Genomic DNA, 27,925 nt, shown 5'->3' with positions numbered 1-27,925 from the left:
GTCAGACACGTCGACCCCCCGGTTTCAACTGCGCAACTTTACTGAACAGTGCGGTAAGGCCGTCGTCAGTAACCATGGCAACTAGACTTCAACAGGAAGCGTGCCGTCTTGACGGCTTTCAAACTCCAGTACGGCGATAGACGCTGACTGCAAGTCGAGGTATGTTTTGCACATACTGTATTTTGCGTTCGTGGCATTTAATGCATGCGAGATGGCCGGGGCGAACTTTGCACGCACTCAGTGAAGCTGGTTTATAAAACTGCACGTGCAGAGCTGAAAGACGAAAGCTTTAACATGTAGACATGTGCCATTAGCTGTTGTGCTAAGATTTTTGAATACAAACCAGTCTAGTCATAATGAGACAACCAAATGTGCTTCATTTTCACGCCTTGGATTTTTGTTTAGATGTCTCTTAGCAGCCAGAGGGGGCATCTTGTTGGCGAAAACTATCGGCTATAATTACATAGGCAGCCGGTGGTGACAAATAGCAGGCACGTTTGCAGATGAGAACGTTTGTAACCTATCAATGAGTAAAAACGCGCTCATCTATGTTAGTAGTTGCACTTTGCATGATGTACACTGCTGCGTTCAAGCTGCTGTTTTATCGTGATTTTCGGTTCTAGTTCCTGTTGAATCGTATAGCGGAAAGTATTCTCAATGCAGTACGAATAGAAGCTGTTGGCAGCGTTGTAATGCTCCTTTCCCATGCGTGAGCATGTCTGTCTCACTGCTCTGACGATTGACTGTAGGTCCAAGTGCATCGGTGGGATGCAATAAGAGCGAACACAACCTCGACTCTGTAAGCTCTAAATTACAGAATGACAACAGATGCAAAATCCTTTTTCAATACCGGCCCGCGTGGCTGTGCATTTCTGATCAAAATTGAAGCTCTTTTTAAAATTGAAAATTGACTTATGTATTTATTCGACTATTTCTGTGTCTATTGTCTCCAGCGTCATGGGTACTTTACTGACCAGGGTGGCCAAGTGGTCCTCGGAAGACAAACTGGATTCCACGGCACTGAATAGTCTGCTGCTGAAAGATATTATGCTCTTTGTGGAGGACTTCAGTTCCCTGCATCCGCAGGAGGCAGAGATCTTGTTTGAGGAGCCGCTGCAGTGGACTAGCACTTTGGTGGCATCTGACTTCGAAGCGGATTATGACATTAAGTCAGTCCAACCCCTGAGCTTGTGCTGTCACTCTAGTTTTATTAATGTATTTAAACATGGCTTGCCTCAAAGTGGAACTCTTATTGTTATTATTATTTTTGGATCAAAAGATGTGGCCCACTGTCAGAAATCGATACCAAAATGCAAATCACCTCACTCAGACAACTAAAGTGCTTCTGATTTGTCCCCTCAGCGAATCAGGCGAAGTGGAGTCCCAGGAAAAAGATGAGAAAGGCTGTCCAACTTTAACGCTCTCTCCTCCCAATATTTCCGTCCGTAACTTCAACCAGCTCTCCAATCTCATGAATATGGAAAATGACAAGCGACAGAATGAGGTTCAGGCGTGCATTGAAGGTCAGCGCTTCGATCATTTTGCTGGGGTTTGAATCCCATCTGCATTTAAAATCGTTCAACCAGCAACATGGCATTTCAAAGCATGGCCTCATGCTTGCTGTGCTCCCATGCAGGTGTGAGTGGGTGGCTATTTATAGTGCTGATTCGATTGATTGCAAGCTCAAGGCTTTTCCAGAAATACGGTCTGCACCCTGCCTTGGCGTCCAAATATGACACCCTTTTTTTCCCTTTCCGCTCAGAAAACAGAACACCTTTGTTGAAGATTCTTGGCGAAAACTATGCCAACATGCAAAAAGCTGTTAAGATAGACAAAGGAGAAGGACACAAGCAAGAATCTGACATCAAAATGAAGCTTCTCCGTCTTTTACTAGATATGGGCAAACAGACTATTCGCAAGCTCCTCAAAGAAATATCAGAGTGGGTGTTTGCTTCTCCCCCCCCCACCCCCCCCATCCCCCAACCTAGTCATATCATCAATACTAGATCATCATTTCAGTACGTTTTAAAATGAGGCACCATACTTGTTTCTCTTTTCTATATTTTTCAGCAAGTTCCGGCTCAACCCTACGTTTGTGGAACAAGAAGTGGAATATTTGCAGGGTCTTTGCGGTCCGGGGGAGAATAGTGTGTTAAAGTCGGTTCAATACACATCAGGTTTGAATGATATTCATATTGATATTGCTCTCAATGCAAATACCAAATAGTGTACACCGAGGTGTCCAAACTAAGGCCCGGGGCCATTTGCGGCCCGCCATCCATTATGCTAGGTCCAAGTGTTTGTACAAAAATGTGACATTCGCTTCTCCCGTGGGTTTGTCGTCTCAAACGTCTTAGTTGTCATCCCAAAATATCTTGAATCATGACATGACTCGTCGGTATGGCTCAGTTTGCTCAGTCTTGTTGAAATGTGGCATCTTTGCAACCTTTGTCTCGCTCCCTCTTCTCAGACTACGAATATCCAAACGGATGTCGCGCCCCTCTATGGAGGCAGATCGAAGGTGAGATGTGTTACCTCATCATTGAGCCTTATGACACGGAGACGCTTTACATCACTTGCAGCAGTGCCGGAGTTTTTCTCAATTTGGTAAGACTGGCGAGATGATATATTCACACGCTTCACACCAAATGTGGACAAATCTGATGTATTTGACGGATTCCGATACTTGACAAGTTGCTACCATATTTATCCGTCATGATTTTTTAAAAATTTTTGCACCGGTGTAGCGTTAGACAAGACGGGCTTCTATGATATAGAAATGAGGTCATTTCGGCATACTATCAGGAAACCAAACGGTTTCCATACACCAAACATTGGCTCCCTTCAAATCTGTTTTCATTCATTTTAGAAGTTAATTTGCACGCTTGCTGCAACGTTGACTCTTTCACCGACTTTGCTGAAAAGATGGAGGTTTCCTGTCTCTTGTTTCTTCACCTGGAAATATTTGAGTCAAAGTGGAGGGGCGGGGGTGCAGAAAATACAGCCTGGCACCGAACGGGTGACATTGATGTAAATGAAACCTCAAAATACGGTAGTGTCCTAGAGCTAATTTAGCGGTTAACATGGCTTTACACTTCCCTTCGGCGGCTGCCCGGAGATTTTCTGAGCTTTCTTGGCCTCTGCGCTACTCACCGGCTGGCATGCGGGTTGCATTAGGATTGTGGTTTCTTCCGAATTAATGAAAGTTTTTTTTTTTTTACTATGTGCTCACGCAGGGTGTCAAGGATGACGGAGACGATGGCGCCTACAAGCAAGCGAGTGAAGTGTTCAAGAACGTGGTTACTCTGCTGAAGAACAAATCACAACTCTTTGCTGAGAACTTGACCTCACAGGTACAGTGGAAAATGTGTACCGGATGAACCACCGAGGTCATGTTCATGTCATTTTCATCATTTAGTCCACACGTATCCCTGCTATGATTTTTTTTTTTTTTTTACTTTGGGATATGAAAAATAGTTTTTTTTCAGATCAAAATGTGGTATTCTCAAAAAGACCACAATCCTGCACCATGTGAAGAAAATTTTTTTTTTAGTTTCACGAAAGAAGGTGACCAGGCACTTGGTAGAACATCAGACAAGGTGGAGCTCACTGGGACGAGAGGCAGGGTGCACACTCGCTGGACTGGTCGCCAGCCAATGACAGACAAACAACATTTTTGAAAAGAAAAATCTGTCATGGGGGGTCATATAAAAAAAAAAAAATCCGAAAACTGACACTTTATTGGAGATAGGGTTCTGTCTGAGTTTGTTTTGGTAAATGCGTCGCTTTTTTACATTTCAATATATGCTCTGGGTCTTTGTCTGAGTGCAAAGTGAAATTCCTCTCCAGCTTCAGCTTTTTAGCAGACAGCGAAAGGTTCTGAGCCAAAATTGTCTGCTATTTGGAACTGTTCGCGAGTTCCTCCACCTTGACTGAAGCTCAGGATGGAGTTGAAGAAAAAGAACGGGCGGATTCTAATAATGCCATTGCAATCATTATAGTTATTCTTATTTTGCTAGGGTCAGGTGTGGCATTTTTGACATCGTTCTTAAAATCCCCGAAGAAAAAAATCCACTACCCCTTCCCCGTGAGATCTCACAAGTCAATGATGGCGTTTTATCCTCCTCTATAGAGCAAAGATTTGCTCACTGATGCCGTGTGACTCACATGTCGTGTAAACAGTGCGCGTTGTGTAATTAGTGTCTGTGCTGCACAGTGAGCTAGTGTCTGCTTGGCAGTATGTCCGAGTCGATTTGATCCAACATCAAACAGATTTGTACGCATGCACACGTACACTCACAATGAGGCAAGCTTCCAGACGTTCACAATCGGCGTTATTTATTCAGTAGTACTGCTTCCTGCTTTAGTAATTTGATGATGTAACAAATTGCCTCAATATTCAACACCAGCTCCAGTCGACAGTCTGTTAATCATTTGAGGATGTTTTTTTTTTTCCTTTCCTCTTGATTTTCACTTGTACTTTGTTTTGTTGGAAAATTTGCCAGCATTGTGTTTGCACCGGTGACGCGTGCCAGTTGTGAGTGCAGGTCTGCTTTCTCTCTTAACACGTGTAAAGATAATTCCAATCTTGGGGTGAGTCTGTGACTCGTATGGTTATTTAAGGCCACATTATTATTTGACCGTCATCGATGGTTATATTCACACTTTGCCTTTAAATGAGCTCCGAACCAGACCCCCACGCCCCCCAAAAAAAAGTCCGCTTTTGTCTGAACCAAACAAGTCTTACAGATTGATAATCATATAGTTGCTGCACTAATTTCCTGAAGATGACAGTAAAGTTTGATGGACTAACTTGGAGATGATATACCAGCATTGTCACATTTTGATACTTGTGCCGGTCAGGAAAGCTCTATTGTGGGCGCAATGAAATAAATAAATAGGATAGAGCATATTTACAAAAATGGACCCCCTGCCTTCACCCCCAAATAACATAGAATGACATATTTTTGTTTGCCTCAATGTTTCTGGGCGGGCTACAGGCAAATGAGGTAAGCCTGGGAAAAGACATAACAGTCACAGCACTTTTGAAGTTTTGGGGAGCCAAGAATTCCATTGTGACTCAATCCGTGAATAGAGAAATTAAATTCCCCTATCTTGACTTTAATCCTGACTTGTACAAAAAATGGATGCAAGGACAGACAGACGCAGACGATAACTTGACTTGAAATGAACTGAGCAGAATGAGAGGAAGCACATTTTCCTTCTACATTCACCGTTTTGAATTCATTTTGACATCTCGGCAAGACTGGAAATTGGGCATGCTGTGTATTTGCAAGCGAAAAAAAAAAAAGAAATCTCAAAATTAATACCAACTGTTGGATGCTGGACTCTGAGGTAGGAAAGACACTGACAGTTGTTTTCTGTTAAAGGCAGTCAGGGGCCCGAGATTTACAACCTTGCTGAATTTGCATCAGTAATTGTGATCAAGTCACTCAATACCTCCCCCCAAAAAATATAAAAGTAACAAAAAGTGTCAATGACCAAACTTCACCTGCTAATAATGTACAAGTTGACTTCAGTCCTGCTTCATTTGGCCTACGCCTCTGAACTCCTTGCGTTGGTTTACTTGCAGTAAGTTGCCGGTAATGGTGCTTTTTATTGAGGCACGTCAAAGAAATCTGAGCGTTGCCTTTTGCGCGAGCACATGGACGTTGTCCATTACACGTATAATGGAATTAAAGGAGGTCAATTAGTATGAATAAAGTCAGACTGCGGGTCTGCGGTTGCTTGGATTGACTTGAATATTTCCAATAGCCGCTCACTTTATGTTGAAGTAAAAACAAGTCTTTGGAAAAGTGATTGGCCATGCTTGGCTGCAGCTTGTACGCGGACGTCGGCCGCTGAAATACATATTCCTTTTTATTTTTTTTCCCCCTAGCCGTTTTAAAACGTGAAGCCGCTAACAAGCATTGACGGTCGGCGCTATTTCTGCAATGCAGGTGTCTGTGATTATAACTCTGCCGCCTGCAAACGATTCAATAATTCACATGTGTCCGATTGGCATCCGTGCATGTGGATTGAAAGATGATTTATTTTGTTTTAAATCCAGACCCTCCAAACTGAACAAGAAATAATGGAAAAACGATGACACAGAGCCATGACTCTTTTGTCCGTGTCCCGGTTTTTGTGTGCACTGAAACAATAAACAGCTCACTCACAAAATATTCTACTTTGGCATGGAAGTGTCTTTGTGTGTGCAGAAGGGGCTTTAAAGTTACCTGTCGTGCTTGATGGTTCGAGATTTTTTTCACCGTCTTACACAATCAGACCCAACTCGTGTACTTCTAAGAAACTGAATCTTGTTAGAAATAAGCCGTTTCCAAAAGAAGTTTAGCAAGCAAGCTAAAATATCGATTCAACTGAAAAATACATTTGTATTTGACTTTTTCTTTTTTTTTTTTATGTTCAGGGTCCTCTGCGTACACCGAAATTAGTGGACGCCCAGACACAACTGTCCCTAAAAAGGATTAACAAGAGTGCCACGCCTTCTCAACGGTAGGATCTCTCTTGTTTGATGTGTGAATCAGTGCATGATGAATGATTTTCAAATTCCGACTGGGCGTGATGAATTATTATTTTGTGTCTTGACAGTGAAGAAGACAAAACATCTGAATTTGACGACACGCAAAAGGGAGCCAGGAGCAAGAATATTTCGCACTTCTCGGAGTCCTCATACGCGGAACAACTGTCCTCGATGAAACTGTGATTGTCCTTAGAATAAGGTCTTTAGGAGACACAATGTCATATATTCTTATTCCCCCCCCTTTTTTTTCTTTTTTTTTTCAGAAAGTCCCAATTACAACCAGGCGAGGTTTTCAGTGAGACTTCATCTGAGAGCGATCAGAGTTATGAGGAAGAAGAGCAGCCGGCGCGCCGTCAACGAAACACAGATTATCCCTCGGAATACTGGCAGATCCAGAAACTGGTCAAGTACCTTCGGGTAGGGGAACGTCACACCGCGCGTGATTTGACCCTCACTTTGAAATGGAAAGCTCTTGCCCCCCCCCGTCCCCCGAACACACATCCAAACACACTTGACGGGAAACAGAAGATCTGGTCTTTTTTTTTTTTGTTTGTTTCTGTCACCAGCGCAACGACTTTAATGGCGGCCCAAGATGGCGTTCTTGGATCATTTGCGAATCATATGCAGCCACAGTGCTGCATTAGAACCCACAGAGCTATAGGAAGATTAGAGAAAGTGAACATCCTTTCCTATAATCCAACCTGTCGCAGTCATCCCAAACTGCAGATCAGGAAAGAAAGAAAGAAAGACAGAGCGAGTGTAGATTAAAGGCGACGCTTCTCTCGGATTGAAGTGGTTGGCTTCGCTTGCGGATTCCTGGTTTGTGAGACAGGGCCTTTCGGTTACCTCTGCGAGCCAAGGCAGAGGGGAAAGAGCTGTCTGACGGCACCAGCTGTAGGCCGTGTTTTGCCCACACCGCAGCAGTATAAAAATGAAGCGTGCCCGTGACAAGTCTGACAGGGCATCTGGTGAATATTAATGTGTCAAAAAGGAAAGGAAAAGGAAAAGGGACAAAATAAAAAAAAAAAAACGCGGTTCACCCAGACTGCACTATTTATCCGGCGAGATTATCCATCCTCAATCAGCGGATACGATCTGCTTATTTGGAGGCGAATACAAAGACCTCGTGGATCGTCTAGTCTCGGAATCTAGTTTGAAAACCTCTTTTCAATCAGTACTGCACAGTGAGACGGTTTGATTGCCTCGAATTCCACCAAAAAGCGTCTTTGATAGAAAAGATGACTCAAAAGGTTTTTTTTAATTTTTAATATAACTCAAGTGACCTCATGAGGTTCTCCTGCATAATGATATGAAAGGAGGGAATTCAGTCAAGGGAAAAAGGAATGAGAAAACTCTTAGCGGGTTTGTGTATTTTATACTTTTCAGCTGTATTTAGGTGTCCAGACTTTTGTGAATGTGTGTATGTGTGTGTGTGTGTGTGTGTGTGTGTGTGTGATCCCGTGTCAATAAGCTTCTGCACAGCAGGAACCAACACATCCCAGCTATCTATCTGTCTTCAAACCACACCACACAGTTATTTATGGGCTTTGTCCAGTACTCATTTTTATAATATCATTACCATCCGACGCTGAAACTTACCGTGAGCCAAGTTAAATATCTGTTTTATTTTAGGGAGATTTTCATTCCCCTGCATTATATACAGATGTTTGTCCTCGTGAAGTTGAAATACTTTCTTTGAAGCCACACACACGGATGCTCTGTTTTGCTTTGGTTTGGTGAATGCAATTTATGCCGGATCATTTGCCCGCATCAAATGTTTTGGGTTGTTGTTTTGGTTGGTTGTTTATTGTTTTTTTTAAATTTTTATTTATTTATTTAGCAACCACACAATAATGCCTGCCGAACCGTGTTTCTGAAAATGCCAGCATTTGAAGTCAGGAGTGATTATGCACAAGTCTTTTGGTATACAGTTTATATATGTTTTGTTCGGGGTTGGGGGAGGGGCTTATTTCAAGATTTGAAGACAGCATGCTATAGATCAGGTGTCACCAACATTTTTGAGGGTGAGAGCAACTTCATGTGTACCGATTGTGTGAAGGGCTACCAAATTGATACACGTCTGAAATAACATATTTGTCCAAAATACCTTCAATAATATGAGGATGTGTTATTTTTAATACTTGATGATTTAAATTGTCAGACTTTGATCGTGTTTCGAAATGTCTCACAGTACTGCCAATGTTTGCATTTTTAAATCATAATTTCTACTAGCAAATCACAATGTCCAGGCACTGGCGGGCTACTCAAGTGGTCTTCACGGGCTACCTGGTGCCCGCGGGCACCATGTTGGTGACCACTGCTATAGATGGAGTCAATTCATACTGAATTCGGTACACATGAATTGCCCCGCAGGGAGATTCGAGATTTATGACTCGGAATGATTTGAGTTGAATTTGACACATTGCAATTAACCACAATGCATGTGATCAATGTGATTATATTTTTGGGATGGATATGGTGATTCATTCGTCAATTCAATGATTGCTAAGAATTCTGATCATTGCATGGAATTGAGTGGTGATTAATCACGCCTTGAAGTAATTGAGGGAAAATACAGAGCCTCACTTTTTACACTGCCGTACATTTATTGTCTGTCCTTTTATTTCGGCGCAGATACAGAGTAGCGGAATAATAACGAGAATTTTTGTGGCAGGTCTTATTCTAAGGACGCTCTCGTTCTTCCAAATTTTCTATAAACAAGTTTGGCTTTGTGTATGCACTGTCAAAAGCACTCATGTCAAACTAAATTCCAAATCCAGATTGCGTATTTGGAACCAGTGAGCACTTTTGGAAATGTTCATGCCTTATAAAATCAAGTTCTAATTTATTATGCTTATGTAGGGATCCACGTGTTTTTCATTTTTCTTTCTCTGTACGTATTCGTAAACCTGCTTGACGCGTTGCATGTACACAGTCTGTTTTATTTGAACAAGTGATAATTACAAATGATGCGCCAAGCGTACAACTACAATCAAGGACTTGTGAGTTGTGAAAGGACATAAAATGACTTGATCCCACAAAAAAACAACAACCTTTTTTACCTTTTCTTTCTTTTTTATGAATTATGGTTTCCCCATCCGCATGAAACGACATATGACACCCACTATCCATCCTCAACTAAGATATTATGGAGCCGTGCAGTGCGAGGAGAATATAAACATGTACGAAAAGTCAAGCTTAAAGTCTGCAGAGAGACAAATAGTTAACGTTAACACTCTCTTCTACAGACTACAACCGCACCGCACGTGTTCTATTTTAAATTGGGGATTGTTTCATTTCAATCTATAATCAACGGCAGAGAAAAAAAAAAAAAAGCTCCCGCTCCCCTCCTCGCCCGCGTTTTACTGAATGTTTCAGTTCAAACGTGGCTGTTCGCTTGGGTACAGGTTTAAAATAAATGAGAGTGTTTAGCAAACTGTCAAAACATATTTGTCATTTGCAATGCCAGATCCACATTAGTTTGGGAGGTTTGAGTGCTAATAGTGTTCTTTCTTTCTTGGAGCAGTACCTAATGGCTTCTGGTCTTGGCATTCGAGTCGGAGCGCAGCCCCTGTGTGAGCAAATAATTTATTTCCATCAGCTCCCGCCACAAAGCTAAATAGCGAACAGGCCATGGCATTAAAACATCCTAGTCGGGGTTGTTACGAGGGATGCTAGAGAAGAAAGGTGAGGATTTCTCAAAAGGCAGGACTAGCAACTCAAGTTTGGGTTTTTTTTTTTCCCCCTCAAAACGTCATTTGTTGGTAATATTTTCCTTTTGTTTTTTCAGTCCCAATTCTGGGTCTGCACCCTTCTGAAACTGTATTTAAAGGCTGATAAGTGACATTGCGCGAGACATCTTGTCATGCCACAATGTATAAATGGAATTATAATTCCAGGCAGGCGACCAGACAGCCACTTTGCTGACTCTGTACGCCTTGATGGACTACGACCTGACGCACGAGACGTATCATTTGGCCATGCAGGATTCAGGTGGCCTCAAAGTCCTTACTAACATTCTCCATTTGGACGAAGTTAATCTTCAAGTGAGTCATTTTGTCAAGACTTTGGATGGCCTGCGGACAAGGTCGGCGGCCAATATTCGCCTGCCAATTTGGATTGCGTATCCATTCTTTTATTTTTTTTTCCCCTAAAACATTTTTTTTGTGTGGGTGTGATTTGAGTAGCTTGGATCTCTGCAAATCCTCCGAGACATCAGCCACAATGCCCAAACCCGCCGGGGCATCGTTGACAACGGAGGCTTACGAAGCATCGTGAATGTCCTGGACTCACGAAACAAAGACGTGAAGGCCTTAGCTGCCGAGACCATCGCTAATCTAACCAGCTTCCGCAGGGCAAGGAGAACTGTTCGAAAGTACAACGGTATTAGTAAACTCGTAAGTACTTGTCAAACAAAAGCATGTCGATCATTGAACGCCATTGTCAAGTCAAGTCAACAGTATTTATGGAGCACTTTCAAACAGCCATCGCTGCATACAAAGTGCTGTACATGGAGCGATTTAACATGCACAATAAACGGTAATAAAGGCGGTAGAAAGCACTAAACAGTAAAATCAAGAACAAATATTTTCAATACAATACAAATTTGTGTATTGAACACAAAGTCAAAAGGAATTTCTGATGCATTTAAAGCGTGCCTGAGTTGCATACAATACAGGAGGACTAAACCTAAATCTTTTGTCACCGCCTTGATGTTTTTTTTTTTTGTGGAAAAAAAAGAAAAGGAAGAAACCATCAAATGAGGGAGACATCCATAGCCTGTTTGCACATTCCTAATCCTCATATAGTGGCTTACCTGTCCTTTGGCCTCTCACTCTTTTACAAACACCAGATTGGGTGCTGAAGCCAATCAGATAGAATACCCCCCCCCCCATCCCCACCACCGCCTCCCTTCACATCCTTTGACCTGCATCCATGTTTGTTGACAGAGCGCCCTGTGATTAAAGCCTCTACACTGTTGTATATTTTCCCCCAGACCCCAAATCAGATCTTCACATGTGTGAGTCACTCAAAGCGGGTAGATTAATTTCACGCCGTGGTACAAGACCACCTCTGAACCAGACGGCGATAGCCTTTCCTGTTCTGTCTCATTAGGGACTATGGTCGTGAACATCAGAATCCCTCCGGGCCGCCTTCCACTGTTCCGCTAAAGCAATAAGAGTCGTTCCCGCTCAGCTGTGCTCATCAGCCTGTTTTATGGATCGATTTGCTCCATCTGTGTGTCTCGCTCTTGTATTGTGTCTTTGATCAGGTGAAGCTGCTGGACTGCGCCCCCGATTTAGCAAATGTGGATGCAAAGCAGGAGAAGGATGTCGAAGTGGCCCGCTTTGGGGTTTTAGCGCTTTGGAGCTGTAGCAGAAGTCCCAAAAACAAAGAGGCCATCCATAAAGCCGGCGGCATCCCTCTACTGGGACGCCTGCTCAAGTCCCCGCAGATGAACATGCTCATCCCGGTGGTGGGCATTCTGCAGAACTGTGCCGACGAGGTGACCGCCATTGTTTTCGTCAAACTGAAACCTTCTTCACAACCACCTGAGGATTGTTTGTTGTCCACGAATGTTGTTCTGACAGGAGAGTTGCAAGGATGCGATTCAAACGGAGGGCATGATCAAAGATTTGGTCCAGAACCTCGGCATTGACAACGCTGAGCTACGGATACATTGCGCCAACGTCATCTTCAAGGTAGCGGACATTCCCGCCCTTATTTCGGAGCTGAGCCCATACCACCTACATCCTTTGCGACTCCAAAAGAACGATCGTGATTTCATGAAACTCTTGTTACGTTTTATTGATCAATTAATGAACGTATTTCAAACAACAACACAGCATCACAACCTTACAACAGAAATTCACCCAACCCCCACCGTTGCCCATTTCGATACGAAGCCTACGTGCCTTTTGTTTTTAATCGCAGTGTGCAGAAAACAAGCGGACGCGCACCTTAGTGAATGAGAACAAAGGACTGCAGGCCCTGGTTTCACTTCTGGGCAAGACGGACAACAAAAAGCTCATGGCCGCCGCCACCGGAGCCATCTGGAAGTGTTCCCTCAGCCCGGAGAACCTCGATGTGTAAGTTTGAGACACCGTGTCACCTTAATTTCTCCCCACGAGCGCACACATGCATCTGCACATGCGTTATTGTCATCATCTCATGGTGCTGAAGTTTTATAAAGGGGGGCGGGGGGGGCGAGCCATATCACTGTTTCCACGAGCATGATGATGTCTTTACTATTGAGTCTGGATGATGTAATTGACTGCATAAAATTCACGTCTGTGGTCTTTAGCACCCTGATGCGAACATAAGTCGTCGCAGTGAAATAATCCTGACAAAATGCAATTTTGGGAAAATTACACGCGAGCCGCTTTGAGGTTTCATAAAAACTCTTTGCCTTGTTAATAGCTGACATTTTATTTTTGACCTCGGACATTTTGTACGGAGCCGCCCAGACGGAGGTCCGTGCAGCTTTTGTGTTCACGGCCATTTTGTTCCCTGGTCATATTAAGATTTGCAGATTTGTGTCCAGTTTTCAAACTGTACAACTTTCTGGGCTTTTGCTGGTCGAGGTTTTCACAGTACACAGTCGACAACCCATATTCATAAAATAGGATCAAAGTCGGTTGCTGACAGACTGAATCTTGTCAGGATACGAAGAGGACATTTGATTTTTCTGAAGATGAGATTATCTGAAAGTACCGTTCCCTCCTCCCTAGTGAATAGATCAAATGGCAGAGAGGAATTTATAGCTTTTAGAAAGAAAAAAAACAAACAAACAAACAAAAAAAAGGCTGAGTCGCTCTCAAATGCATCTTTCAGCACTTCATATATCATATGTGACAGAATGATATCCTACATTTAAAGTCTAATTTAAGTCTCCCCCCCACCGTGTAGCTGAGTGTATGCCGCCACAACTTGAGCGAGGCTTGCCTCACGGAAGCAGGAAACATCACAACATGTTTTCATGCCATTTTCACCGACCTTTCTTAATATGGCGTTGAGAATCGAGCCGTAGACTGCAATCATCGTAATTGAATGTTGTTCCGCAATTACGAAACAAAACACTCAATAAATCCTCTGACCGCAACTTGGATTCATATAAAACAAGTCAACTGCACGAGCCTTGATTATAATATGACAGCTTTAAGCACTCGGTGCCAGTACAAGCCAGATGCCATCTGTTCTTGCTTTTCAAAAATAGCACTTAGCTACTATTGATAGCAACAGCAATAAATCAATGTGTGCCCCACATCGCTTACACATTTTATTGAGTACCGGTAACTCTTAAAAGTACAAACATCGAAGCGTCTGCTTGCCCTCACCGTAAATCAGCCTGTCGCAAAGTTATCGTAATGATGGTGCCACGGGACCCAAATATGAATCGAGCTCTCATTTTGCAGCGTTTGTGGCAAGTTGGGTGTGAAAGAAGGGTCACATGTGGTCAGATCTTCACAAGGAAGTCAGCACGCCGCAAAGCAAATATTTTTGGATTCCCTTTTTTTTTCTCTCTCTTTTCCTCTTTGCCTTATTCGAATGACTTAAAATTCGGAGGTGAGGCGAGCGCTTCGTGGACTGAGGTGACTAAGCCATTACTGTCAAATCATTTTGCAACAGCAAACATGAAAGGTGGAGATTATTTTATTTTCTTTCTTTTTTGGGGGGGTTGGGTGTGGGGGGGCGTTAAGTGCATGCTCGAGGGAAACAGACCTTGGTCATTGCATTTTTTTTTTTTCACTGATGTTCGCCACGGTCTGGACAGTGTACTCGTCTGGGGGACTCCCACTTAAGACAAGAGGAAGCATGTGTTAGCCATTTTGCCTGATTAATGTTTCATCAAAATGTTTATTTTAAGACCGTATTGTCTACCGTAAGCTTATGATTTTCAACAAACCTGCCAAATCGTGGGCAACGCGGGCCAACATTTTATGTAGTTCAGCGCTGGGGAGGTGAGGGGTGGGGGGTAAAAGCCTCTGCAAGTGACGTGTGGAAACAATGGAACTTTATTTCATGCCGATTTATGAATGCATCAATGTGTGACCCAGTCAGTGTGTACAAAGAGGTATTATGGACACGTGTTCAAGCGGGAACAAAAGTATGAAGAAATCCTCTGCTGGAAAATTAGGACTGCCAAGTTTCGCCAGAGCAGTAACGTCGGGTGTTCAATTTGGTTCTCAAATGGACTTTGGTTGCCCACCTAGTCAAGTCAAGTCAACAGTATTTATAGAGCACTTTCAAACAGCCATCGCTGCATACAAAGTGTTGTACATGGAGCGATTTAGCATGCACAATAAACAGTAAGACAAATCTGTAATAAAGGCGGTAGAAAGCACCAAACAGTAAAATCAAGAACAAATATAAGTCATGCTGAGTCGAACGCCAAAGAATACAAGTTCCAATTCCTAATTCATTCCAATGTCACTGCAAGCAAAAAAGACCTCAGACACGCGAACAATGCACACGAAACACAAGGTAGGGTGATGCTTATTTTGTTTTTCTATTGGGTTACATAAACAAAAAAAGAAACTGAACTGCTTGAAACTGATTTTGGAGAAACCTTCCGCCCCTCATCGCTACTGAGGTTCTTAAACTCACACCATGTTGCTGACTTCAACCACTTCTCCGCACTTATTGGTTGATCCGATGGCACTATTTTGAGAAGAGCTGAGCCGAGCCAGTAATGTGTCGCGGAAATCTGACCCCAACGGAGGGGTGGCGCATCTACAAAGGAAGAACGGATTTCAGTATTGGTCTTCCTGCATACTGTAAAAGTTTCGATACATCACGCTCACAAGACATGCTCGTTATTGATTGGAATTACGCTATGCGTGCAGATTGCTACAAAACTGAAGATGTTGGCTTCGAATAGTGTGACAACACAGAGAAGTTTGCTTTCTGCACTATTGATGCATAATTTAGGCGAATCAAAGCGTCATTTTTGTCCCTAGTAGTGTGGAGAACAAGACTTTATTTTTCTTTTCCCATTGCATAATTTAGTCACTTGGTGTCGACTTCCCAAAAACGAGCAGACTTCAGCATTCATGTAGCTCCTGTCTGTCAAAAGTTACGTCTGTAATTACAAGATGATGCTAAAGTGAGTTCATCGCACTTGGCTCGTCTTTCAGGTGAATTTCACCCAAGTTAGCTTTGGCAGCTTCTCTGTTCATTAGCAATGTTTTTTTTTTCTTGCAAGAATAGGATCTGCTTTTATGGACCTTGACCAAACCAAAATGACGGTGGCCCCGCACAATAGCCGAAGCGTCAGTATGCCAGCGACCGTAACCGTGAATAAAGATAGTGAAACTTAACTGTACATCAGGGGTTTGTTGAGGCTTGCTTCCACCACATGATATCCCTCTTGAATGTGTGCTGTCGTTGACTACTCAGTCCCACTGGGGAAACGAGGCATAATCATAGCAAAAAGTTTTCGTTGCTACCTGTGCCACCATAACGTGAGAGAATTCGTGAAGAGATGAAATGGAATTTTGGTCGAGTATCTGGAACTAATGTCACCGTGTATTGTCTTGGATTCCACCGATCCCTGTACCGAAAAGCGTTACCTTTACGGTGATTTGCCAATGACCTTGTTGATGGAAAAGAATTCTTTTTTTCCAGGATCATCTGTGTTTCCACGCTGCACAGGTCAAGTGATTGTTCCCCAAAATGAATTGTCCTTGACTTTATCCTCCACAGGTTTCAAGAGCATAAAGTCCTGGAGACCCTTATTGGCCTTCTGACCAATCAGCCCGAGGAGGTACTGGTTAATGTGGTGGGAGCCTTGGCCGAGTTTGCGCAAAAACCTGCAAACAAGATCACCATCCGCAAATGCGGCGGCCTCAAGCCGCTGGTCCGCCTACTCGTCGGAAGAAACGAGGCATGTCCCGCCGCGCGTTTCGGAAGCCTTTTTGAAATTGCCGACTACGTTTGTAAAGTGGACGAACTGATCGCATGTTCTTGTCCTTCCCTGCCAGCCACTGTTGGTGAATGTGACCAGGGTGGTGGAGGCCTGTGCCACAGATCTGGACAACATGGCGTAAGTCTTCCTCATTGAGTTTTATTGACGGAATACCGCAGGACAATATTTAGCCTGCTATTGGCGTCGTTACGATAGCGAGGCCGTTTGATGTGGCTACATTGTTAACGCGACGGTGGGTGTCCCTTTGAATCATGTTAGCGGCTTAGTCATGTCGTCACCGAAATAACTTTCAACTTGACTCTTGCTCATTCAGTTTCTATGACAAGAGAATGACAAGAAAATGCTGGATAGAAACACCGTGTCATTAACTTGTCACATGTTGATGTTGAAAAAAAGCTATGGCGCTTTAATTTGTGTTTTGCAGATAGATTTCTCTTTCGTCCCTGCTTTAATAATAGTTTTGTTTAGGCTTTGCTTATTTTACCTGCTGCTCTAAATATGGGCTTGTTTAATTCCTGGCATTTTACTGTCGCTTTGTGGCCATTGTCAAGACAAATATATGCAAAGCTATTGCCATTTCCAAGACGACACGCCTGGGAATGCACGGCGACCCGCGGTCAGCTGCACTATTTACGCCGTGTTCGTTTAAAACCTCGCCCTTGATAGAGGAGAAAGAGTGTCAACCTTCCATCGGTGCGTCATTGCTTTGACATGGTCGAAGCCACCGAATTAGGACACGAGTTAAAAAAGACAGAGTCCACGTCGTTCAAAGCTGGCATTATTTTCAAATCCGTCTTTTGTTACTCAGAAGCCAAAGTCAAGTCATTCCAAACAAACAAAAAAAAAGTGAACCATGTCAGATTAAGTCAACGAAATATTGTTGGTGCATGATGATGTCCGTGTTTTCTCGCAGTATGTATATTTAGACCAGACCGTATACTTACTTTTTATAATTTACTTTTTATTTCTATGCAAAATTTGACGTCAGTTTTTTTTTCTTCTATTTTAAGACGTGTATATACGGTAGTTTGCAGTGCCAATTCACATCAGATGCATTTTACCATTTCCTAATGTCCAACTTGTCCCAAGCTTCTTTCCTTGTGTTTTCAATGGTGTTTGACTTCATAACAAATACAAGTACAAGTGAATATTGAATTGTGTGTGTGGTATGTTGTGTCACATGCCATCAAATCTTAAAATCCACAGCAGACAAATCTTACTTTTCTCAAATATGACATCTCATAAAAACCAGATTCTTTTTATTTGGCCCTTTTTGAAAGCTTTTCCGTGAAAGATTCCAGTCGCATTTTGTCCAATGAATCCTCTGTTGCTACAAGAGAGAACACACACTGTTTGATACCTCCAGGGTCTGCGGTCGCCTCCTCTCATCCATCAATGTCAGCTGCAACTTCTATGCTAATCTGTTTCGTACCTGCTTCACAGAGAGACAAAGCTGTTCTGGCGGATGATATGAAGCTTCCCTTTTTTGTTTTTGGTTGCAGATTTAAGAGGCCCCGCAGTCTGGAATCTGATGTTATGATCATTTGAGACTGATTTATGTGCAAACAGAAGACAGATGGTGCCGGGGACGCCTCTGATGAGTGTTCATTCATTGCCAGTCACGGAGATACTGTGATTACCGAGTGTTTAAGTCATTACGACAGCATTCAATGTTGGCCCTGTTTTGTGCCAGCTCACATGGGGAACACGCGTGTTATTTCCGCCACACAACGGATGCACTGTGGTGTGAATTCACTGCCTTCTGAACCTTGGCGACGCAACGTGACATGCAGCTCATGCTTAAGTCAACTTCACACAAGTGCCATGAAATACAAAGCGACCTCTGGCTCTACAGTATTTGATTTGGAGGCGGAGGGGGTGGGGGGGGGGCACTTTGGGTGCAGTGCTTAAAAAATAAGTCGACATAATGCAGACTAAAAACATGGTCTCAGTGTCTATATATAAATCTGCGCATGAAGCACTTCACGCAGATGTCCGTTAACCTGTGAACTGAGCGTGGGGGATTTGGAATCAGCACAGCAGCTGAGTGAGTTTTACGCCTGGGGAGGAAGTGAGTAGGACTGAGAATGTGTTGTGGTGGAATACTGATGCTGAAATTCATCCATTTTTATGGAGGCTGCTGCTAGCCAGGCAGTTTTAAGGACACATCACTTACCATCACTGCAATTGGTCTTCCCAACTTGAAATTGACTCGATATATAAACCAGGTTTCTCAGGTCAGAGGTATTCATTTAACAACATGAGGATTTTGGTTTCAGTTTGCAGCAGTGGTAGAACTGTACGGCACCATAATGAGAGCATGTGTTGCCTTTGTGTTAAATAAATTAGCTCTCAATTCGATGCAATGTCGTGGCCGGTAATTTCTTATAATCATTACATTCACTCGTTGCATGAGTCTGCACACCTGTAAAAAAAAAAAGGAAATGCACGGCACCCTGCTTCTGATTTTTTTCATCCATGATTCTTATATGCCTTTTTTTTCTTATTCCACTCGGTCTCCTTAAATGTTTACATGAGTGTTTCTCTTTACCAAGGATCATTCAGGAGCTGGATGCAATCCGCTGGGTCTGGAGCTTGTTGAAAAACCCCAACCCAGAAGTTCAGTCCAGTGCCGCATGGGCCCTTTGTCCATGCATCGAGAATGCAAAGGTACAGTGAATCTCATCCGTTTTAGTTAGTATGTTTGTTTGTTGGCAGTGTTACGCAAGAACTACACTAAACCTTTGAATTCCACAAAATATGTTGAATCCATTTTAATTTGTGCTATTTCTTTTGTTTGTTCGACTCAATATGGAACCATTTGCTTCATCCTAGAATACAAAGAGCAGATTCACATCTGCTTAATGTCTTGTCCGTCTCCATGAACCCAAAAATATCGTACATCTCACAAATGGACAAACGTGGCACACTACATTCTTTTTTTTTTTCTTTCATTTTTGCAAATGTAGTTTCTCAGTCATGCTAAAACAGCTCCACCCATTCCAGATTCGACGTCTATAATTCCTCCTGTGTAAAACCGGGCATTGACCCCATATGGCTGCGAAAAAATATATAATATTAATAATACGGCACTCACCTTTTCCACATTTGTCTTTGACCCGGGTCTGCACTCTGTTGTGCGTCATTCTCGTCTCCTTTTTGTTGTCTGCGTACAGATCAACCCAAAGCCTCAGACAGCCTTAAGACAGCCTTGGGTCCACGCACGTCCAGAATGAAGTGTTCCTTGAGCATTCACGTCCACTCGCATAGCAGAAGCGCCTTTCTATATCCCCATACTTGTCTGACCGCTACCTGCTGCTGGGAGGTTCGCGTTAGCAGGGGCAGGGCGGTGTCAGACGGGGCTTACATGAACCGCGACCTAATAAGAAGCAGATCAGCTTCTTTGGCACACCAAAGTTGGTGAAGTGGGAAGCAGGCGGCGAGAAAAAAAAAGACCCAAGGAATATCCTGCGGCGCGGCTTCTTATTCTTGCGCTGAAGATTCGGATTTAAAGTGCTACCTGTTATTGAGATTCGCGCGCCAAGTGTACAGTGCAATACTATTTTCATCGTTGATGAACTCACATGTCCGACTTTATATAGGCTTTAAACTAGGCATGATTCTATTAAAAATGTACAGCCCCCCCCCCTCCTCTTACAATGTCCATGCCCAAAATGTGTGTGAAAGTGATGCATGACAACCATGTGGAGGGATAAACAGGATCACAAGCCCCGCTAAGGAGGCATTAACAAGTTTGACAACGTTTGGCTGCATATAGTTGCTGTTATTTTTCTTAGAGGAATTCATGATCGTGTATTTGTTGTTGTTGTTGTTGCATCATATTTCAACTGGGCACAGGGCGCTCGTGATGTTCATGCTGGACCTTTCTTGAGAGGAACCCGAGAACACACAACAGAGTCTCATCTATTTCACTTGATCCTCGGTTAAGAGTCTCATTATACAGCATCTGGGGGTCCTTCCTTGCCATGAAAGACATTCGGGGCCAGTTACATCGCAGCTGGCGCTTGAGAGAGCTTCCGCTGTCGGCGGGACTCCCGGCCAGCCGTCATCAGTATTCCTGACAGAGAGCTTCCTGCGTGTGTATGGAAGCGTTAGCCTTGGACTGTGTTCCCCACTCCCTACTTTTCTACCCTTCACTGCGCACATTGCTCATCCCCTGGCAGAGCATCACAGGATGCATAGAGTGCATCCCGGCCAGAATTCAATTTAAGCTAAAGCCGCGCTTTAAAACACGGCAGCGCGGCCCACTGATCTGAGCAAATTGTCATCAGAAATACACGTAGCGGTTGCATCATTGTGGCCAAGGCCCATTTGGTATCGGTGCACAAAGCAAGATTCAATAAAGGCGAGATTGGATGAGTTTGGCGCGGAAAATTTGAAAAGCCCTGGAAGCCCCGCCCTCACCTTTGGAATGAACTGGCACGTAGCTCACGAGTCCTCCTCAACGTGTAGCGGATGAGCAAACATTCCCACGGGCACACTCTTTTTAGATTTAGACCTGGCCACTACTGGTCTGTTCTTCTGCAATTTAGTGAGTTGTATTTTTAAAAGAGTGCCCCGATGTGCCAAGCCCTGTTGAAACCCGTGCCCCTGCCAGCTCTTCCGCTGTGGTTCTTTTAGGACTCCCTACCAGACTCTTGGTTTGCTAAAGCGTTGCTCCATAAGTGGGTAAAAAGCCCTTGCGGTACCTGCCAGGGCCGTGAATTTGAATTGTGAGGCTTCTCTCTCACAATTCTACAGTTCTCTGGGGGAAAAGGCTATAAATGTCACCTCCTAAGCGGTAAATTCCATGTGGCAACTTGGGGTGAGCGCTGAAGAAGTTGTAGAATATTTCAGGCTGATTGTTCTCTCTATGGTAGGGAAGCATTTTCTATGAAAGCAAACAAAAAGGGGATAGAGCCTCAGCGATGCTTTTATGTAGGGGCGGGATGGGGTGTCGGGCAACAAAACGTACTATTTTCTTTGACTTCGCTACGTATTTATTTAACATAAGCACTTTTTGTCCCTAGGAGGCAGGGGAAATGGTGAGCACCCTGATGGGCGCCATGGAGCTGGTCATCGATTTGCTGAAGTCAACCAATGACGACGTGCTGGCAAGCATGTGCGCCGTCATTGCCAAAATCGCCAAAGACAAGTACAATTTGGCAGTTCTGACCGATTATGAGGTGGTCTCGCTGCTGGCCAAGCTGACTGACAAAGTAAGCACACTCCACAGCTTGCGCTCTTTTCCAAACGCCTTGCAAATAAACGAGCATCTTTAGCACCATTCAAGCTTGCTGCGTTGTAGCTTTTACAGCATCCATCCAGCTAAACGACACATGCATGCACCTGCAGACGTTGTTGCTAGCCCGTAAGTAGCTCGGCGCTCCCTTGACTGATCTTTGGCCTGGAATGGTATCCTGTTCTCCACACAGCCCGGTGACCTGCTCCGCTGCCACCTGGCTCAGGCCATCGCCCAATGCTGCACGTGGCGCAACAACAGGGCCGCCTTCGGGGAGGCCGGAGTCGTGCCCCACCTGGCACTTTACTTAAAGTCATCTGACATGAAAGTCCGCCACAGTACAGTGATGGCCCTGCACCAGCTGTCCAAGGAGTCCAACAATTGTGTCATCATGCACAGCGAAGGAGTCGTGAAGGTCAGTCGCGGGATTGCATTGAGGATTATTTTGGGAGTCGATAATGAACACAATCGCAATGTGAAAAAAAGGAGGCCTGGCATCGCACTTCTTTTAATCACGTGTGAAAACTCGTAAACTAAAGCCGTGACTATTTCCACATCTTTTGACCAAAGAACCAGCAACAAAAGTGTTTTTTTTATTCCGCTGAGGAAACACGGCTCGACTGTCTAACCGTCATGGGAATTCGGTAAAGCAAACAGCGCAGTGTGTGCAAAGTGTCATTTCTCTGCTAGAGCCTACATGCCATTACAGCGCAAGTCAAAGGCTTGTAGCTGGTGGCAACGGTTGCTACGGCCGGTTCCTGGACATCAGGGTAAAATGCAGCATCAGACGGAGCTGTGTTCTTTCAAAAGAAAAAAACAATATTCTCCACCCCCAACCCCCTCATTTTGGGATACTGCCTCGAGCGCTTTCAAAATTCAGATAATTGTCCAACATTGTCACATTCGATACATTTTTTCCCCCCTTCCATGTATGTAAATATACACATCAGAGCATTACACGACCACTTCTCCATCACAACAGTTATTACAAAATCCCTCTTTTTAATACCTCTATCGCATTGACAATCTAAATTCACTTGGCGGATTTAGATTGTGTAGTTGTACGTAAATTAATAATCCCAGACTATGCCAAAGCAAAGGTTGGTCTATGACAGAGAAGTTATGCAAAAAAACTCAAAAAAATTATATTACCGGTATGTACAGCTTTGTTCCGTTCATTCTTGAGACTGCCTGCTGCATGCCTCGATCCCATACACACACAGAACAATACTTCCTGCAAAGCTGTTGATTTAGGGTTTTTTTTTCCACTGAAAGACCATTTAAACTATTTATATCCAAACCGAAGTATTTTTCCCACGTTCATAAAATTGGTGTACTTTATGCGATACTGTTACATTCTAAGTGGTTAAGCACGTCGCTATAATTGGTTTACTTTGGTGAACATTGCGTGTTCCGAAAACAATTATGTCCACTTTGCAAAAATCTTGAAAAACGATCTTATTGTACGCAACATGAATAGCCAAACCCGTTTTTTTTTTTTTTTTTCCATCATCCTGTGTGTGTGTATGTGTGCATGTATGGACTCATCTCATCTTTCTCATGGACTATACATCTATATATATATATGCGTGTGCTTCTTGCATGTCATATCTCCCCCCCCTGTAATCGGTTGCAGTATTTGACCTTATTTATGTAGCAGTGAAGGATTACAACAATGCCCCGTAATGTATTTTTGGACTCTAAAAGAGCTTAACTGCACCAAGTGTTGCATTTGTCGTTAATATCTGATGTGGAAAGCCACCACAGGCGGCCTCATTGTTCAGTCTGGCTTCACTCTCGACCGGCATGAACGTTACCTGCCCGACCCCGAGGAGACATTACAGTTTGAGAGCATGTCAATCAACGCCGCGCAGTGGCCGTTGGAGTGATCCGCTCCGATGATATACGGACACCCCATCGAAAGAATGTGTTCCAAAACAACATTGTCAGGAGTTTACTGACTCTTGATTTGAAGGTCTGTGCCTAATTTACGGTCTGGTGTAAATGTACAGACCGCCTCCTGTGTTATTGCAGCAGTATTTCAATGAGCTTTTTCTGTGCCGCGGAGGAGCTCTCCAAACATGTTCACCCGCGTTGTAGTGTACAGTTTCAAATGAGGGCAGATCGCTTTGGCCGCAGGGCTGCTTTGGAACGTAATGTTCATGCTGTCGCGCACTTAATGAGGTGTGTAGCAGCACCCTGAGGCTCGCAGAGGAAATTGGGCATCCGAAAGAAAGCATTTCGTTCTGGAAAATCGATTAGCTGCCTTTGTCGTAACTTTTTTTTATTCCTTCCAAAATGCTCAAATATTGTCCTTGCATTCGTGTTCATTCAGTCGTCGCAGGTTGTCATTCGTCAAGCTTTTTAACACGGATGCTTCCTTGAAATATTTTCCGAGGAATCTACCGGTTGGAAATCAATCAGGGGACAGGATCCTCTCAAAGGATATGGAGAGCGAATTGTAGCCAAAGAGATGAATTTTCCCCTCAGCGTTTGATTTGACATCTACTCTTGGTATCTCACAGTTTTACACGGAAGTATTTCATTTTGCATGAATCCTGCGCGGCGCTTTGCATTGCTTCCAAAACGCTGGATTGTTTGCTCAGAGCATGAATTCTCATGGTCGCTTTTCAGGCAGCCGTGTGGGTCAAAGAGGCTCTTTCATGGGACTTGGATGAAAATGGGTGTTTGTAGTCAAAAGAAGATTACCCGGTAACAGTAAAAATGAAATGAGTGGGGGTGGGAAAAGTTGGCAGCGTGACAGAATCGTGGTTAGCGTATCTGCCTTCCAGTTCTGAGGTTGAAGGTTCATGGTTCTGGTCTTCCTGTGTGGGGTTAGTGTGCACGTTCTTCCCTTGTATGCATGGAATGGCTTACAGGATTTTGCCTGATTGAATTCTTTAATTTGAGTGCAACAGACCGGGGCTGAAGGTGATACATACGCGCACTGTAATCCAACCTTTTGTGTCCTGGAACATAATTTGGGGGATTCAAGTCAAGCTTCACAACAAAAGTTGCCTCTTAAAAGCCGGGCCCTTGCTTCGTCCTCTTCAGAAATAATAATAATACATCACATTTGTAAGCGCCTTTCACAACACTCAAGGACACTGTACAGCCAAGACCAATAATAAAACACAGATAAAATAATAAATAAAGAAAGAAAGATTTAAGGCGGGTAGGCAAGTCTGAATAGGTGGGTTTTGAGCTGGGTTTTGAATAAGGAAAGAGAGTCAATATTACGAATGTTGGGAGGAAGTGAGTTCCAGAGTTTGGGGGCAGAGCGACTGAAGGCTCTGCACCCCATTGTACTGAGACGGGCAGAGGGTAGAAAAAGGTGGAGGGAGGATGAGGACCTGAGTGAGCGAGAGGGAATGGAGATTTGAAGAAGATCTGACAGATAGGGGGGCGCAAGGTTATGGATGGCTTTGAATGTATAGAGAAGTATTTTGAAGTTGATTCTAAGTTTGACAGGAAGCCAGTGGAGCTGTCGGAGGATGGGGGTGATATGATGGAAGGAGGGGGTTCTCGTGATGATCCGGGCTGCTGAATTCTGAACAAGTTGAAGTTTATGGAGGAATTTTTGATGGACACCGAAGAGGAGTGAGTTGCAGTAGTCAATACGGGAAGTGACGGTAGCGGAACAGTCTCTGGCTTGCAAAAGGCTGTGGGGAATGTGGGGAATGTTGTTTACCTTGACTTCCTTCACCAACTTCCTCTCGCCACCTGGGCTCAGCTAAACTTGGCCGCACAGCCTAACGCTTGATTCATGGGAACGCCGGGAGCCGCCGGAGCCATTCGGAATGGCGGGTCGGGGAAGTGGATGTCTGAACTACCCGCAGCCGGTCAAACGTGAGCACACTTGACACCGTGACACCTTCATGTGCGAGGGAATAGGTGCAAGAAAGCGCACGGCCCTCCCAGACGGCCTGCGAGGGGAGGCTGCGCATGTTATATGAAGCGTGTACCCTTCCTTTCCCTTTCGTCTCGGAGGTCACCGGAGTTGTGTAAAGTGCAAAAACCTCAAAAGAGACCGGTTCCCAATTTCAAACGTAGCGGAAAGTGTTCGCCACAGTCGGGGAATATCTAACAAGTGCTGTTTTATATTCTACAAGATCCCAGCTGGGAGGGGAAGCGCAAGCTTGAGGGGGGTGGAAAAGGGGGCAGCAAAGAGAGCCACGCTTATCTTAGCCGAGCCGCGTGCTTCGCGAGAACTTATTTGGCGACGTCTGAATAACATGCAGTGAAGTTGGCAACATCTCGGCCCCTGGCACTTCCCAGGCATCCTCTCTTTTCACAAAAGAGACTTGTTAGCAAGCTGCATGTTTTCTCCAGCCCGTGGATGCGAGTTTGCTCACCAAGGTGTTTTGGATGCTATTTAAAAATCATATAAAACCAAAGGGCAAATGTTTTACAAAATCCCAACACTGCTGCATTGACATGAGCCGACAGCTCTCTTTGCTCCGTGCCTTTTTCTATGAAATGAAGTGGACAACATCCATGACATTAAAAACAAATGCCGTGCCGAGTATTTCAATGGGCAAGAAGTGTGGTAGGTGAGCTTAACTGCCTGAGGGTGGATACACTTTGTCTCAATCCTTGGCGATGTTTCGGAGGTGTACCAAAGTTCTCACGTGGAACTTATTAGGCACGTGACAGGAAATGTTAAAAGAGCGAGCAATCTGCATTTAGCGGACTCTACAAATTCATTTGAAATGTTTAAAACATTTTTTTTTTTTTACATGTACAGTCTTTGTCAGAATCACGTGTCTGACTTTGTGTCTCCATAAAGGCTTTTTTACCTTCAGCGCTTATTTTGGGGATGTATTGTTGCCACTTTATTATCAATGTAAACAACCCTTTTCAAAAGAAACCTCAGTGGCTTGCCATAGGGAATTTAGGAAGAAGCACACATTGAATAAATTTAGCTTCATCCTTTGCGCCAGAGTATTTATGCTTACATTTACTTTTATTTTGACTCGATCCCACAGCCACCCGCAAACGTCGCGTAATGAGTTCACTCCAGATAAAACAGGAGGGGAGGGGCGGCGGGGAGTGAAGAAAAAAAAGCTCATCTCCCAAAAACACATGGCACTCAGTGGTGGTTTCTATCTCTAAATATAGGGAGATTGTTTCTTTTCACTTCCCCCTGCATCACACAAAACTGAACAGTAAGCAAATCCTTTCACTGTTCATTTTTGTGCTCTCAAAAACTTGAGATTGTGCAAAATGCAAGCGCGTCACGGCGCAATCTGGAACTTGTTCCATTACACAAGCCGCTAATCGTCAGAGAGATAGAATCTGACCTGAGCAGCGATTTTTTTAATATCCAGCCTTCTCCGTGTGGCTTTCATGTGCAAGTGCGTGCTCACGTGCCGAGATTGCTTTCCGGAGAAACGCAGTTCATGCAGTACATGCATTGCTCGGCTGCAGACGAGTGTGTTTCACGTCAAGTGTCTCCTCCAGACGAGCGAGGCCAATGTTTGTCTGTGTTCCTCCTGCCAGCCCAAACTTCTCTCTTGTGTATTCGTTGCAGCCTCTGATCCACTTCATGGGCTCTGATGATGAGAAGGTTCGCAACGCCGCCGCCGACTGCGTGCGCAACATTCGTCTGCTCTTTCCAAACCAGTCTCGGGCCAAAAAAACAACACCATGCATGTAATTGAACCAGGTGGCTATAAATAAAATGTTATGATTAAATCCAAACCTCGGGCTCGTATTTATTTGCTGTTGTGCTTAATCTTTGTTTGAGAGCCGTTGCCTCCCGAGGATGAGGTCATGCACGTCGCGATGACATCAGCGAGCTAATTGTTATACAAACATGTTTACGATCGTTTACTCTACCCATTGAAGATTTCAACAATTGGATGCGTATATTTATTACATGTTTGTGTGTGTGTGTATTTATTCGGGTAAAAAAAACAACAAAAAAGAGCTTCTGAGTGGTAACATAAACAAAGGAGGCCTCATTCAAACAAGATAAAATACGGATTGGCCTTCATTTTTGTTCAGTAAGGATGAAAAACTCAGCAGTAAACAATTGCAGCAAGCCAACCACTACAGCAAACAGTTTTGCTTATTGTTTGGCTTACTGTTCACAAATATTCCACTTCAGTCCTGTTGGTGGCGCTAGTAAAGTGAAACAAAATATATACCACATATGGCAACGCGACTTCAATTCTTCCTATTAGAAACACCGTTTTACAGCGCCTCT

The 27,925-nt window shown here is 43.9% G+C and overlaps 1 protein-coding gene across 2 annotated transcripts; it reads left to right on the top strand.

Annotated features, from left to right (window-relative positions):
* The first annotated feature begins 33 nt into the window (after positions 1-33).
* On the top strand, positions 34-27,417 carry odad2 (outer dynein arm docking complex subunit 2). Of its 2 annotated transcripts, XM_052054991.1 has the most exons (21): positions 40-159; positions 954-1,169; positions 1,363-1,523; positions 1,763-1,940; positions 2,071-2,177; positions 2,471-2,607; positions 3,237-3,353; positions 6,431-6,516; positions 6,613-6,723; positions 6,808-6,961; positions 10,444-10,590; positions 10,732-10,941; positions 11,817-12,050; positions 12,136-12,246; positions 12,479-12,633; positions 16,250-16,430; positions 16,528-16,589; positions 19,028-19,142; positions 21,503-21,691; positions 21,908-22,129; positions 27,248-27,417. In XM_052054991.1, the coding sequence occupies exons 2-21, from the start codon at positions 958-960 to the stop codon at positions 27,371-27,373; spliced, it is 3,015 nt and encodes a 1,004-aa protein (XP_051910951.1). In that variant the 5' UTR covers positions 40-159; positions 954-957; the 3' UTR covers positions 27,374-27,417. The 2 variants fall into 2 exon arrangements, with proteins under 2 accessions (XP_051910952.1, XP_051910951.1); XM_052054992.1 differs by lacking the exons at positions 21,503-21,691; positions 21,908-22,129; positions 27,248-27,417 and adding an exon at positions 19,649-19,771 and having other exon boundaries at positions 34-159.
* Positions 27,418-27,925: the final 508 nt, after the last annotated feature.

Source organism: Hippocampus zosterae, chromosome 20 (genome assembly GCF_025434085.1).
Source record: "Hippocampus zosterae strain Florida chromosome 20, ASM2543408v3, whole genome shotgun sequence".
In the NCBI taxonomy this organism is placed as follows: Eukaryota; Metazoa; Chordata; class Actinopteri; order Syngnathiformes; family Syngnathidae; genus Hippocampus; species Hippocampus zosterae.
Note: the sequence above shows the minus strand (reverse complement) of the source record. Positions and strands in the feature narration are given on the sequence as shown.

Coding starts and splice junctions, on each gene's coding strand:
- odad2 (XM_052054991.1), top strand. CDS start 958: ATGGGTACTTTACTGACCAGGGTGGCCAAGTGGTCCTCGGAAGACAAA. Junction 6,517..6,612: donor AGTGCCACGCCTTCTCAACG/GTAGGATCTCTC, acceptor GTGTCTTGACAG/TGAAGAAGACAAAACATCTG. Junction 6,724..6,807: donor CAACTGTCCTCGATGAAACT/GTGATTGTCCTT, acceptor TTTTTTTTTCAG/AAAGTCCCAATTACAACCAG.